Here is a 13,983-nt window from a genome sequence, read left to right as displayed (position 1 = left end):
CTTTAAAAGGCAGGAGCTTGGCTGATTATGCTACCACATTCACGGTTTATAATTCTTAAACTGGCGCGGTTACATTTAAAAACCGCAGCCTAATAACTATCCCGTGGCAGCGCCTACTGCTTGGCACAGGAGCAGTGGACACCTCCGTGTGGAGGCAGAGCAAGTTATACTGGAGGACACACGGCGCCTGGGGACCCTTCAGGGGCTGCCTTCCCTCTCTCGGCAGAAGCCCAAGAAAGACTGCATTGAGTGCTAGGACCGAGCGCAGAGAACAGGAGGAGGCGGCGGGCGGCCCGGGCCTTTGTAGTCAGCGAGGAATGCGGAAATGTTCAAGCTCTGTGTCAAACTTTTTTTTGATGCGGGGGGTCAAGTCACATTCAGCCAGCGTGGGAAAGGAACAGAGTAAGTAGGAGAGACAGGGTCGCCGCCCCGAAACCAGGGAGAAAGGTACTCGGCACGAGGAAGCGGATAGCAGGGCGACTTCCTCTGGGAAACCGTGGGGTGCGTGGGCATGCGTTAAAGTGCGACCGTCACAGAGAGCCTTGAAACGGACATCTTTTATCCCTGGAAATAAAATCTAAAACAAAATACATTTAAAGTAACGGCAGTAGGAAGGTGAATTTCTGCCACACAGAGTAGTGCGGTCAGCACGGTCTTACCTACCTGTGTGCTCCGGTCAGGGCGTTCCTGGACCTGGCCACGTGCAACCTTATATTTATTAACATCGTGCATTTGCAGTAGTTTTAGGGTGGCTTGTTAAGAGTGGGGCAGTATGGCCATGCGCTCCCGGAAGGTATCTAGTCACGTTGTCGGATAAGGGTGAAAGCTCGACCGCTAGTTTTGTGACCTGGGGCCGGTGGTACTTTTCCAGGAGGCTCGTAAGACTGCAGAACTCGCATCACGCGGTGCCAGTAAGTAATCTCTTATATCCACGTGAAGTTACCCGCTGGCAAGGGGTAGGCGCTTGCTATGCATGTGGGCGAAAGGATGAACCTGCGCTGTGTATTTCACGGCGCTTTGTTCCATGGTACGTGTGTTACTTTGCAGATTCGTTAAAGTGAAACATAGGTAATTTGTAGTTTTTTTACCATTGAAAGTAAAGTGTGGGGATGGGTGGTCAAAACAGCTTTCGCTGTTGGTTAAAATAAAATTCTTCTAAAAAAAAGAACGCATTGACGCTATGCAATTTCTTGCAGCCCCTGCACGTGGCAAGGACACCTGGGTGGGGTGGACTGAAACGGAATACATAGCTTGTTTTTCCACCCCAATTACCCATTCCTTAGATATTCCCTTGATAACCAACACGGGCTGGACTACTGCTGAAAACCCTTGCAATTATTTTATAAGACCTGAGCAGCGTCTCGACCCCCACTGTATAACTCCAGCCGCTAACCACGTGTTAATACAACGACGCTGGTTGCTACCTCGAGTCCGCATGCATGGCTCATTGCATGTCACACAACACAAACATATGCACACCACGCAAATACAACTTTCCTTTTGTTGTCTTTCGTGCGCCAGTAGACTGCAAATGAACACAAGTAGGTGCGAGCATTTTAGGAGTGGGCAGAATTAAATGAAGCTGTCATGGAGACACGTGCAATTCAGCTGGCCCTAACACTCACAAATGCTTCCACCTGAGCTGGTCTCGGGGAATCCAGTGTCAGGGCTGAGCATGTGTTAATTCTTGGAATGTTGTTGCAGTGTGGTAGTTGTGTTGTTTCCATTAACACAGGGCTACAAAATCCCCTAGATCATAGGACCACGAAACGTTGTCCTCCTTGTTTAAAGCAGGAGGGATTTCCTTTCACGTAACTGCCAAACTTCACCAAGCCACATTTTAGACAGTATGTCAGCCCTGGCATTTTAGTCACTATCCCTTTGCATACTGGGACTTGTAGTTTCACGTTTGCAATTGTTACTAGATACATGGTTGCCACGTAGGGTGACCCTCATCCCCGCCAACAAGTCACATGTGACATGATAACAGGTCTTGGCTTTGGAGTTGGTGCTTTGCTTGGCCCAGCTACAAACTGGTAAATCTCAGTGTGCAGCATGCAATTGATAGAAGATATAACAGTGGGTGAATGTGTTACACGTCAAGAAGCCACTATGCACTGCACAACGCATATTAGCTGTGTTTCCATAGGATGAACATTCCTTACGTTTTTCCTGAAACAACTCCAATTGCTCAAACTTCATGTACAAAGGAAATAAGTAGAAATGTATTTTGTTGAGCTAGAGATTTGCACATTTTTGTATTGCTGCCATGATATGAGGAGCGTCCTCCCTTTTTCCTGGTCTTTTAGGCAATTGCCGGAAATATGCTAGGAATTGTAGTTTGGTTATTTTATGGTACGTCTAGGGCCACTAACCCAAACATGAAAATTACAGCTGCCTGAAAATAAACAGGACTGATTGAAGGTGATTCTAGTGGCCTGCTAATGATCGCACTCCCTTACGTGCCATTCAACATGTTTAATATCTGAGTGAAAAGGCAGAGAATTTCCATCTGCAATGAAGAAATCCTGTCTGCTTTGTAAAAGTTCCCCTACACAAACGATGTCATGAATGCATGAATGAATACACTAAACATAACATTTCTCTTAAGGAGTCCAACATTACATTATGATATTTGTGTTTTTTTCCCACAGATCTGACAGAGTGAGAAAATGAGTCTCCATCCCTTATGTGTGATCCGGCGTCCATCGAAATAAGCAAAAGGTGTTGAGATGCATTAGTGCGAAACTGGGGTGCCCGAAGCTGGTATTACTCTTAGGCTCCAGACACACCCTTGGACGCTCAGGAGGCTAAGCATCTCTGCTGAACAGAAATGGAGAGGGGCAGTCAAGCCGACCAGCAGTATGAGTGTGTTGCAGAGATTGGCGAAGGTGCTTATGGAAAAGTCTTCAAGGCTCGCGATCTCAAGAACGGAGGCCGCTTCGTGGCGCTGAAGCAGGTGCGCGTACAGACTGGCGAGGAGGGAATGCCGCTGTCCACCATCCGTGAGGTCGCCGTGCTTAGACATCTAGAAACCTTTGAGCACCCCAATATTGTCAGGTGAGAGAGCACAGATAAACATTGTATCAGTTTGCCTTGTGCATGTAAGGCTAAAGACACCAATATCCCCAACGCAAACAAGGAAGATAAGTTGGCCCACCTACACTCCCAGCTGAGTAGTAAAATAAAGCCATCATTTCTGTCCTTCATACCTCTGAGCTTCTGTGCGATTCTACCACTTGACCTATCAACAATAAAGCTACAATGTCTGTGCAATGGGTCCTTCATATCTCTGAGCGTCTGTCGCATTCTACCACTTGAACTGTCAATAGATACTCCCATGAAATCCTGAATTGTAGGGATCTGGTGAGTGATGTATACCTGTGGACCTCAGTTGAGGTGCACAGCATACATCTGTGGACCCCAAGAAAGGTCACAATGTTTACATAGCCCAGAGGCAGAGGGTTGTATGAGCAATGTGGCCTTCTCAGGAGTCCATAGACATACACCATGTACCCCAAAAGTGTAGGCTATGGTTTGTACATGAAAATCCACAATATGCATTTTCAGTGTCAACATGCTTACACTATATATAGCTTCATGGAATCTGCACCATAAATGTTCACCTGTAGCAAAGTCAAATGTTGGAGGTGGATGGGTGGTGGATAGAATTGGTAGTTTGCTGTTATATTGTGTTTTGTGCTGTTTTAAATGTTGTGCTGTGTCTTTGTTATTTTGTGTTTGTTGCATTATCTTATTCTGTTGTGCATTGTGTTAGAGTTGCATTGTTGACTTGTCTGTGCTGTTCTGTAGATTGTATTGCTATCTTGCAATATTGTTGTGATGTACTGATATGTTGTTGTATTTTGTTGTTGACTTACTACATGTTGTTTTGATGTTTTAGTGTGATATTTTGTTGCATTATTGTGTTGTGATGTCATGTGTGATTGTGTTGTTTAGCTCTGTTTTTTATTTTGTGTTGTCATGCATTATTGTTTTACCCTGCTAACAGGAGTTTGCGAGAGACGATGTGCCTGGATCAAAAGCTCAATTGAAAATTATGATATGGACTGATGCAAATTAGCAGGGCTTGGTGACAATTTAATTCACCGGAAATGGCAGTGATTTAATTTTGGGAGATCATTTGTAAGTGAAGCTGTTAGGACAGTTATACATTAAAGCATCAGAGGTATTGCAATATAAGAGTTTCTGATCACTAGATATGTTGGAAGCCTATAGATGGTATCTTAAAACTACATCCTATTTTATATGAGCCTTGAAGAAGCGGTTGTTTTGTCACGAAACACATGTTGGCTGTGGCTGTACTTATTCTTCAAGAATAAGTCAGTGGGGCTTGAATGAATTTGAACATCGTGTAGCAGCTTTGTTTTTGTGTGATTAAAAATAATATTGTATATTGGAATGCATTTTAGAAAACTGAATACGTAGGAGGGTGAAGCACAGCTAAGTCCTTTTACAATATTTTTCAATAAAGAAAATTCAAATTGAAAATCTGTCATGATTTATGTTATGTTATGTTATGTTATAAAGATTTATATAGCGCCCAACTGCCAACGGCCTCGTAGCGCTTATACAGCCATAGTGACGATGTATTGTTTAAAAACACAAGATTATTCAGTTTTAAGTTTTAAATAGCCATGTCTTCAATTCTTTTCTAAACGATACCTCTTGAGAGTTGTTTCTCAGCTTGAGAGGAAGGCTATTCCACAGTAACGCGCCTTGATAGGCTACCAATCAACCTCCCCATCTAGCTTTCCTCATAGTTGGAACTTTAACCAGATTAGCTGAGGAAGATCTAAGAGGCCTAGCTGGAATATAGACCTGAGCAAGGGTTTTCAACATGTCAGGTCCCTTCTCAAATATGGATCTATGAACATGGCACAGAGTCTTGAATTGGATCCTTTCTGCCACCGGGAGCCAGTGTAACGAGACAATTCCTGGCCGTATTGAGTGATGTTTCGGAATGTTTAGTAGTAGACGAGCCGCTGCGTTTTGTACTCTTTGCAGTCTCTGAATTACATATTTCGGGGAGCCAATGAACAGCGCGTTTCCATAGTCAATCCGGGCCCCAATCAATGCCTGGATGACCATTCTCCTCGCTGTAAAAGGCAGAATAGTTAACACCTTCCTTAAGGTCCTGAGCAGAGCGAAGGTCGTTCCTGCTACTTTGTTTGCATGTTGAGCCATAGAAAGAAAGGGATCAAGCCATATCCCCAGGCTTTTTATCAAGCCTTTAGGGGGGGGGAAAATCGATATCCCTCCCAATATGCTAGGATTGGCAGGAGGAATTTTATTTCCAAAAAACATAACCTCTGTTTTATCATCGTTAAGCTTTAGTTTACTATCAGCCATCCAAGTAGCAACTGCCTTCATACAAGGGCCTAAAGCTAGTCCCATGTCCGGGTGGGAGTTGGAACAGGATACTATCAGCTGCGTATCATCGGCATAAGAAACTATGTTCAGTCCGAAGGGCTCAACTATGCCTGCTAATGGCCTCATGTATATATTAAAAAGCAGTGGACTCAAGGCCGAGCCCTGGGGGACACCGCAGCTGCTAAAAGTGCTTCTAGAGATACATTCTCTGTCAAGTACCTGGAAAGACCTACTGTGAAGGAAGGAACGTATCCACTCCAACGCGGACCCGTCAATCCCACATTCTAGTGCCCTTTCTAAAAGGATTTTCCAATCAACTGTATCAAAAGCGGCACTTAGGTCAAGAAGGATGATCGCGGTTTCCATACCTAAGTCCATCCTCTTCCTTGCCTCTTCTGTTATGGCAATTAAGGCGGTTTCCGTACCGTGTTTAGGCCTGAAACCCATCTGAGTCGGATGTATAATCTTATTTCCTTCTAGGAAAGATGATAACTGAAAATGTACATGTTTCTCCGCCAGTTTAGAGATTAAGGGCAACAATGAAATTGGTCTAAAGTTACTTAGTATCTTAGGGTCCAGACTAGCTTTCTTTAGGAGTGGCTTGACAATGGCTTGTTTCCAGTGGTCAGGTACAATGCCATCCTTCAGGGAATTATTAATAAGATTCTTTATTATAGGCCCTATGACTGAGATTCCCAAGCTTAGGACCTGGGGAGGGGCCGGGTCAAGCGGAGAGCCCGATTTTGTTAGTCTCATTAGACTGATGACTCTATCCAGATTGATAGGGGTAAAATTAGTAAAGGTAATTATTTCCCCGGCCTTCTGGATTGCTCTTTCCTGTCCTGTATTCGACGTATTAGGAAATGCCAGGTAAATAGTCTGGATTTTGTCCAGAAAAAAATTAGCTAGCTCTTCAACATGTTGTTGGGGGGAATCTCTACTTTCTACTTCCTCTCTAGGATGGATAAGATCTTTTAGGGCCTTAAAAATCTCCTTAGGAGAGTTGGCCGCAGCTTAAATTTTTCCTGCATAGTATATTGCTTGAGCTTTTTTTATATCAAGGTGATATTCTCGAATCGCATTTTTATAATCCTTTTTCATGGATTAATTTTTGGTACATCGCCATCTTCTCTCAAATTTCCTACACTCTTTTTTTCTCTAGAAGATCGGCATTGTACCATGGGGGTGACTTCTTACGCCGAGTACAATTGGACGAGGAGAGGGGTATAATCTCATCCAGGCTGTTCTCTATCCATTTATTGAAAGAATGCGAAAAGACAGTTATATTGTTAGTATTTATGCTCCCTGGTCTATTTTTCTCCAGTGCGGAGACAAAGTCTACAGGTTTTAGCCTATGCCATTTCCTCCGACGTGGGGGTATCCCTCTGTCTGGGGTCTTGTAGTGTGCAAGGTGTAGTTCCATTTCTACAAGAAAATGATCTGACCAAACCAGCGGGGAGGATAATACAAATTTTAGATCAGGATTATTGGAGAAAGCCAGGTCAAGAGTGTGGCCCCTAACATGTGTTGGGCCCTGAATAATTTGATTTAAATCACATGCATTCAACTCTGCTATCAGCCTCTTGGAGGATGCAATATCTAAATTTTCTATATGGAGGTTAAAATCACCCAACACTAGAAAATTAGATTTGGTGTATGTTATTTGTGAAGTGTATTCTGCTAGTGACATTATAAAATCTCCCATAGAACCAGGAGGACGGTAGAGCAGTATCCCCAAGAGAGTATAGTGAGGGTTTACATTGATTGCAAACAGCATGCTTTCGCATCCTTTTAATTAGGGCGGGTGAACACTCAATCTTACATGTGTCTCTGATGATAATTGCAATACCTCCTCCTCTGCTAGGTCTATCCACTCTACTAATCTTATATCCCGAGGGCAGGGCCATGACAATATCTGGTGAGGAACTTTCATCCAGCCAAGTTTCAGTAAGGAACAGGGCCAGGGGTTCCTTTTGTTCTATCATGAGGTAAATATCCCTAGCATGTGCTCCTAATGAACGGCAGTTAACTAAACATATGGGGAGTCTGTCATCATTCTTCGCTTGTTGGTGGTTTGTGGGTGCTTTATGTAACCAGGCACAGCTGGGGCATCTAAAATTAACCTTACCTGGCTCTAAGCTGTTATAGCATAGAGCTGAAGGATTTTTATTAAAATGGAGAAGTTCCTCGGTTGAATACGTAATGCCTATCCTTCCGGTTGGGTTTCGGGCATAGATTTTGGGCTCTTGGCTCGTTCTGGCGCGGACGGGCGCAGACGGGCTTGCCTTTGGCGCGCCATTGGCGCGCCCGCTGGGCGCGCCCGCTGCACGCCGCGCTCCTGTTGTGATTAATATAGCCCTCCAGCCTTGAAAGCTGGAGCGCTAACCCCCCAAAATGGCGGCCAAAAAAACGGAGCAGACAACGAAGTAGCGCGCGTCCCGTTTCTAAAGCCCCCTAATGCTAAATGCAGTTTTTTTAAGAGCATCCACTTCAAATTCACTTTTACACAGATATAAAATCTTTAAAACTGAGTTAAATCAAAACAATAAAATTCGCCAAATGGCATAGAATGGGAGAGGCACAGGGGACCTCTTCCTACCTTCAGGTGCGCGCCGCGCTCCTGTTGTGATTAATATAGCCCTCCAGCCTTGAAAGCTGGAGCGCTAACCCCTCAAAATGGCGGCCAAAAAAACGGAGCAGACAACGAAGTAGCGCGCGTCCCGTTTCTAAAGCCCCCTAATGCTAAATGCAGTTTTTTTAAGAGCATCCACTTCAAATTCACTTTTACACAGATATAAAATCTTTAAAACTGAGTTAAATCAAAACAATAAAATTCGCCAAATAGCATAGAATGGGAGAGGCACAGGGGACCTCTTCCTACCTTCAGGTGCGCGCCGCGCTCCTGTTGTGATTAATATAGCCCTCCAGCCTTGAAAGCTGGAGCGCTAACCCCCAAAATGGCGGCCAAAAAAACGGAGCAGACAACGAAGTAGCGCGCGTCCCGTTTCTAAAGCCCCCTAATACTAAATGCAGTTTTTTTAAGAGCCTCCACTTCAAATTCACTTTTACACAGATATAAAATCTTTAAAACTGAGTTAAATCAAAACAATAAAATTCGCCAAATGGCATAGAATGGGAGAGGCACAGGGAACTCCTACCTGTGGAGAAAGTAAGTTTGTGCTCTCCACTAGACAATTAGATTTGTCACACGTTATTGTTACTGTGTTATATTGTTATGCTATTGTGTTATATCTGGTTTTGTGGTGTTCTAGTGTTGTTTTATTGTGTTATTTATGGTCTTGTATGTTGGTGTTTTTCAGCTATGTTTTGTTGCTGTATGGTATTCTCTTATATTTTGTGCTATTAGTATATGGCAGAGTTGTGTTGAATACATGTTTTGTGTTGATGAGATGATTTGTTGTGTTCTGTTAATTGGTGTTGTGTTGTATTTTGGCCATGCTTGTTTAGTCTAATTCATTTTTTGAATTGGTTTAAGTGTTTTATTCTATTATTCTCATATTTCCAAAACAGTGCTTCTGTTCCAAAGGACAGAGGCCAGCACTACTAGCTGACATGACCATGAATGAACCAATCAGGAACCAGAGTATAACTTATGGAGTTCAGTACAGAGTTGGCAATCGAGACACTGTAGCTATGGCAAGGCCAGCGATCTGTTGAAAAGCCATTTTCTTTATTTGCTATTAACTTTTATGGCATTTGACGAATCTGTGCAACCCTTCCTGCCCAAAAATGTATCTGGTTTAGGTTTAGCATGGCAAGATTAGTGCAGACGGTAAAAATAAAAGAGGTCAAAAATAGGGTTTCCCATTTTAACTTTCTAAGGACTCTTTGCTCTCTGCCATAAGTAAAAGATGCTGAACTTAATTACACCAACTAGGACGTGACACTAGAAGTTTACTCAGAAGAATGACTGTTCTTGGTCTTTTATAAATCTGTTCAGTACTTTTTGAGAAATAATTGTTACAAAAATGTGTCATGGGGCTTTAAAAAATTAAAAGTTAAAGACAACTTGACAGTTAAAATGTGTTTTTTTTATTTGCCTACACCATTAGTACTGTTAGATCAATTTTGACAACATTTGTCAGACACTTAGCCTGTTTAGATCGCTCCTGGTAATATAAAATATGTGCATATTCGTTAAAGGGGGCACAGTTAAAAGGAGAGTGGGTGGGGATAAAACACATGTTCATAAGCTAGTAACTCTGGCATCTTTTGACAACCCCCCCATGAATCTTGCATGTTTACACTTGTTTGGGTAGATCAAGTTTGGTGCAATTCCAACAAGGTTGTGGGGGTAGGTAAAAGTTAGGGAGGGACAATAACATGTTTATATGCTAATAACATAATATATGCTAAAAAGTTTTAATTTGTTGGCTCTGTTTTATAAATCTACATGACTTTTCAAAACTGGTAGCAAGTTATTTCAGTGCAGGTATTTCACAGTGGAGTATATCATCAAAAGCAGAAATGTACTGAAAAGCACTGTTAAAGTGAAGTTACAGTTACTTTCAGTCATACCAACTTAATACATGTTTAAAATAATCTTGACATTCATGTAAAACACAGATTCACTGCAGCTGTGGTTATGAAATAGAACCAGAAACCTCTAAAATTCCTCTCTTATGGCTAGCTCCGAAAACAAATGTTCGCATTCCTGCAAAGCAAACTATCACTCACAAAATAACTGAAAATGCTTATGACATAACAATATTCATAACAATAACTAATAGAACTCCTTAGTACATCTTTAAATTACAACTTGCATATATAAAAAGGAGATTTTAGTGTATCCGTAATTGTTTTATTCATTTATGACATCATTTCACTGGTGAGGTCATTTATGTAGTTTGTGATGTCATCTGTTATACCAAGGGTGAGGTCATAAGCAGTGCATTTTATGTGTGGAGCTAACCATAACTAGGACATTTCTGGGATATTTCAATGTTATTTTGTTTAGCTGTTTTTTTTTTTAAAGTAAATATCTACATATGTTCATTTATATGTATTGGCTGCCAGTGAGGTATATATTTATGTCTGTGGACCCTGAGTGAAGTCACAGTGCCCTTAATATATTGCCTACCATAGCAAGCTGATGGCTATATGAGCAATGTGACCTCCCAAGGGGTCCATAGATAAATACTTTGCACCCAAAAAGTGAGGTCCATATTTCACATATGAAACCCCAAAGTGTTGGGTTTTTGTAAGACTAAAATGTATTGAACTGTACAGGGAGAATTTGAATTGGGATAAAAATTAATATCGTTTTTTTAATTTATTAAGTTGGGAGAAAAATTGTAATGCCATTTGTTGCATTTTATGTTTTATAGCTGTAGGAAGAAAAAACAATTAAGTGTTTCAAAAAATGTATTTTTCCATTTAGTCTGTGGCTTGTTTAAGTCAATGTGAAATTGGCGTGTTCATTTTAAAGATCTTTGTTACTTTTGTTTATGTTAATATTACAAGGAGGGGTAGATTGTTTTGAAGGATTGCATGGAAAACAAACCTTCAACAAATTGACTTTTCAGGCTGCAGCTCATGTTTTCCTGACAGAGCAAAATGATGTTGATCCTTCACACTGAGCTGCTGTAAAGTAAACACTAGACTTTCAGTATTTTACCTTTGAAATAGAGGTGAGAGGGCACAGACATGTCCTGACACATTTAACAGACCACCTCCCTCACTAATGGAAAGATAATGCTTGTCTGAGCTGAATGCCTGAAGGAGACCCCTGAAACACAAATGCTCACAAGGGGCTTATTTCCTTAGAAGAACAGGCTAATAGAAAGCAGGAATTGTAACTCAGTCAGTGCTGGCTTCAACTGCCAGCATTCAAGTATCAGTGTTCCAATGCTTATCTTCACGTCTAGATCTTAGAATGTAGAAGATACAACTTATCTTCCTCTTAAAACAAATTGTCAAACAGATTTAGTTAGTATCAATAACCTAAGTCCAATAAAAAATGTCAGATTAAAATAAATCAACAGTTTGCATACATAGTTATCAAAGAGCTTTGGCTTCATTGGGGCTCTATTTTGTCAATTATCATAGTCATTTCTCGCCTCCCAAACCTCATATTTTACTTATAAACTGTTAGGATAACAATAGTTTATTAAACTTTACACTCTTCCCTCTTGCTTTGTAACCAACCTATTGTCACTTCAACAATTTTCATAGAACATGTATGTTTTGAATGTAGAAAATTACTTAATGGGTCCTTCACAATAAGCTAATCAAATACACAAAAATTATTCCAACCAACAGACTTTCTTTTATCAAATTGTATTTAGTTCTCATTTTGTCTCCTGCTCTCTCTTTTCCTCCACTTTCATTGGGGTTCTGATCACATTTACCTTTGTTCCAACATATCCATCCAGATGATAAGAAAGTATTAGGTATCCTTCCTGTAAATACATCAAATGTAGATCTATCAGAGGAGCAGTGGAGTGTTATACAATATGCATATAATTTGTTCAATATTTCTTTTCGCCATCACATATTATTGTGTTTAGCTAATGTAATACTTTTATTTAAAGTGTGATTCAGTCTCTCCACTACCCCATTTGTTTCTGGTGGTAAAGAGATGCTTTCTAAAAATATCTTTTTATTATTATTTTGAGACAGAAAAAGAAAAGCAACATGTTACAAACAAAGCATAAGCTGTAGCACCTAATACGGGAGATCATAGAAAGGGGCATAAATACAGGCAAAGAAACCACAGAGTTTGGGTGGTGCAAATAGTGACAATGAGGTCAACATCCGGTTCAATCTTGACTGTCTATCTTTGGGTTTATCAAACATAACACTTCTGCTTCAAGTACAGACTATTCAGGTACATCCAAAACCTCACTCATTCATATAATTTAGTAAGACATCATTTGCAAAATGACTTCTCTTTGTGCGCAATTTGCAATATAACTTTAAATGTAGGACAGTCTTTCCAATCGGGCATATTTGTACTTTTTCTACACATCTAAAACAGGTTCCTTTAAAATTGCTATTTGTCAGATGTAGAACTTTGTATAATTTGCACAACTTAAACTAGGTCTATTTTCTCCTTTTTTATCAGTTTCAATACACACACTCTTGTCTTTCCTTAATTCTTCTATGCAGGCTAAATACTGTTCTATCTTCTTTGCTACTACCAACACTTCAATTACAGAAAGATCCTCCTTCAACCATAGTTCTTCTCAAACGTTGTCATTTCTGCACTTTAACAAAAAATTATATCTAGTTCTCCCCTCACTTGTCTCTCCAAAATTGCATGTTGAGGCTAACTTTCTAAATGCAGTTATGAGTTCTCCCACATGTTCCCCTCTCTGTGAGCACTATGTAATCATGCATCTATATATTTTTTTTCTTTAGTCCTACTGTACAAGAGGAAAAAAATACTCTTGAAAGCTTTATTCTGTCGCACCATCAACCTATACCTTTATCAATGTATCCTCCATCTCCACTATCTGATTTATCCTAAACCCATTCAGCTACTATGATCTCCAAAGTAAACCTTTCTAGACTCTCCCCTTTTCCCCTCCTGGCGCACCCCAAACCTCAATTTACTACTATGATCTCCCAAACAATCCTACTAAATTCTCCCTCATTTGTCTCTCCTTTAACTCATCCCAAATCCCATTTTACTACTATTATCACCCCAGTCCCTTTTACCGACTCTTCTCTTCTCTATTTCTCTTTTACTCATCCCAAACCTCATCTTGCTATTGTGATCTCCCAATTAACACTTCTGGATTCTTCCCTCCTGTACATTTCTATTATTCTATTCAATCCAACTAACAACTCATTAAATCATACCTACCTATACTAATACTTTACCCATATTCCCATAAGGTAACTATAACACGCGTCCCAACATGCACTGTTTTTTTTCTTCATTTTTTTTTACTGCAATTATTACATTGATATTATCAGTGATGTTATCAAAGATGTCATGAGTGCATAATTTGTGGGGTAATTAGCAGTGCATGGTGAGGGCATGAGTTATAGTTACCTTAGGGCACGAATTATAGTTACTTGAGATAACTCCAACTGTAACAGGTGAATGTCTATGGTTTTGTACATTTAAAATGTGAGCCTAACTATAATGTCCATTTAACCTTTGTTTTTTTATGAAGATGTATGTTTTTTTTTTTTAAAGCAAAGTAATTTGCATTACTATACGTTAATCCAACCACCACTGCGCATGGCCAAAAGGTTGTGCGCAGTGGTGATTAGCCACAGGGCCTAGCACCAACTTCCTATAACCACCCAAACCTGTGCCAAGCACGACCTTTGGCCGAGCATGGGGAGGTTGACCTCAGGGCCTGGCCTGCAGCCAGTCCCTGTGGCCAATCCCCTTAACCACCTAACCCTGAGCGACAAAGTGAGAGACTGAGAGAAAGAGAGTGATTTAGGCCTTGATGAATGCTATTCTAATAATTAGATATTTCCAGACAAATTAAAAAGAAAAATGTTTTTGTCAATTAAGAGTGAGATCACCTTTCAGTATGTAACTTAAATATTTATACCTGAAAAGAAACTAAAACAGGAAATGACCACAGACTCACCTAGACTTTA

At 40.7% G+C, this 13,983-nt stretch overlaps 1 protein-coding gene across 6 annotated transcripts in view; it reads left to right on the top strand.

Annotated features, from left to right (window-relative positions):
* The first annotated feature begins 244 nt into the window (after positions 1 to 244).
* The window catches only part of CDK6 (cyclin dependent kinase 6), a 609,297-nt gene continuing 595,558 nt past the window's right edge, over positions 245 to 13,983 (top strand). Inside the window, exons 1-2 of one of the 6 annotated variants that reach the window (XM_069211653.1) lie at positions 245 to 402; positions 2,655 to 3,060. In XM_069211653.1, the coding sequence (XP_069067754.1) occupies positions 2,834 to 3,060 (227 nt within the window). In that variant the 5' untranslated portion in view covers positions 245 to 402; positions 2,655 to 2,833. Of the gene's footprint in view, positions 912 to 2,654; positions 3,061 to 13,983 lie in introns of all 6 variants that reach the window. The other 5 variants (XM_069211656.1, XM_069211657.1, XM_069211659.1 and 2 more) reach the window with 5 other exon arrangements.

The sequence above is a fragment of the Pleurodeles waltl genome, chromosome 10 (assembly GCF_031143425.1).
Source record: "Pleurodeles waltl isolate 20211129_DDA chromosome 10, aPleWal1.hap1.20221129, whole genome shotgun sequence".
Classification (NCBI taxonomy): Eukaryota; Metazoa; Chordata; class Amphibia; order Caudata; family Salamandridae; genus Pleurodeles; species Pleurodeles waltl.
Note: the sequence above shows the minus strand (reverse complement) of the source record. Positions and strands in the feature narration are given on the sequence as shown.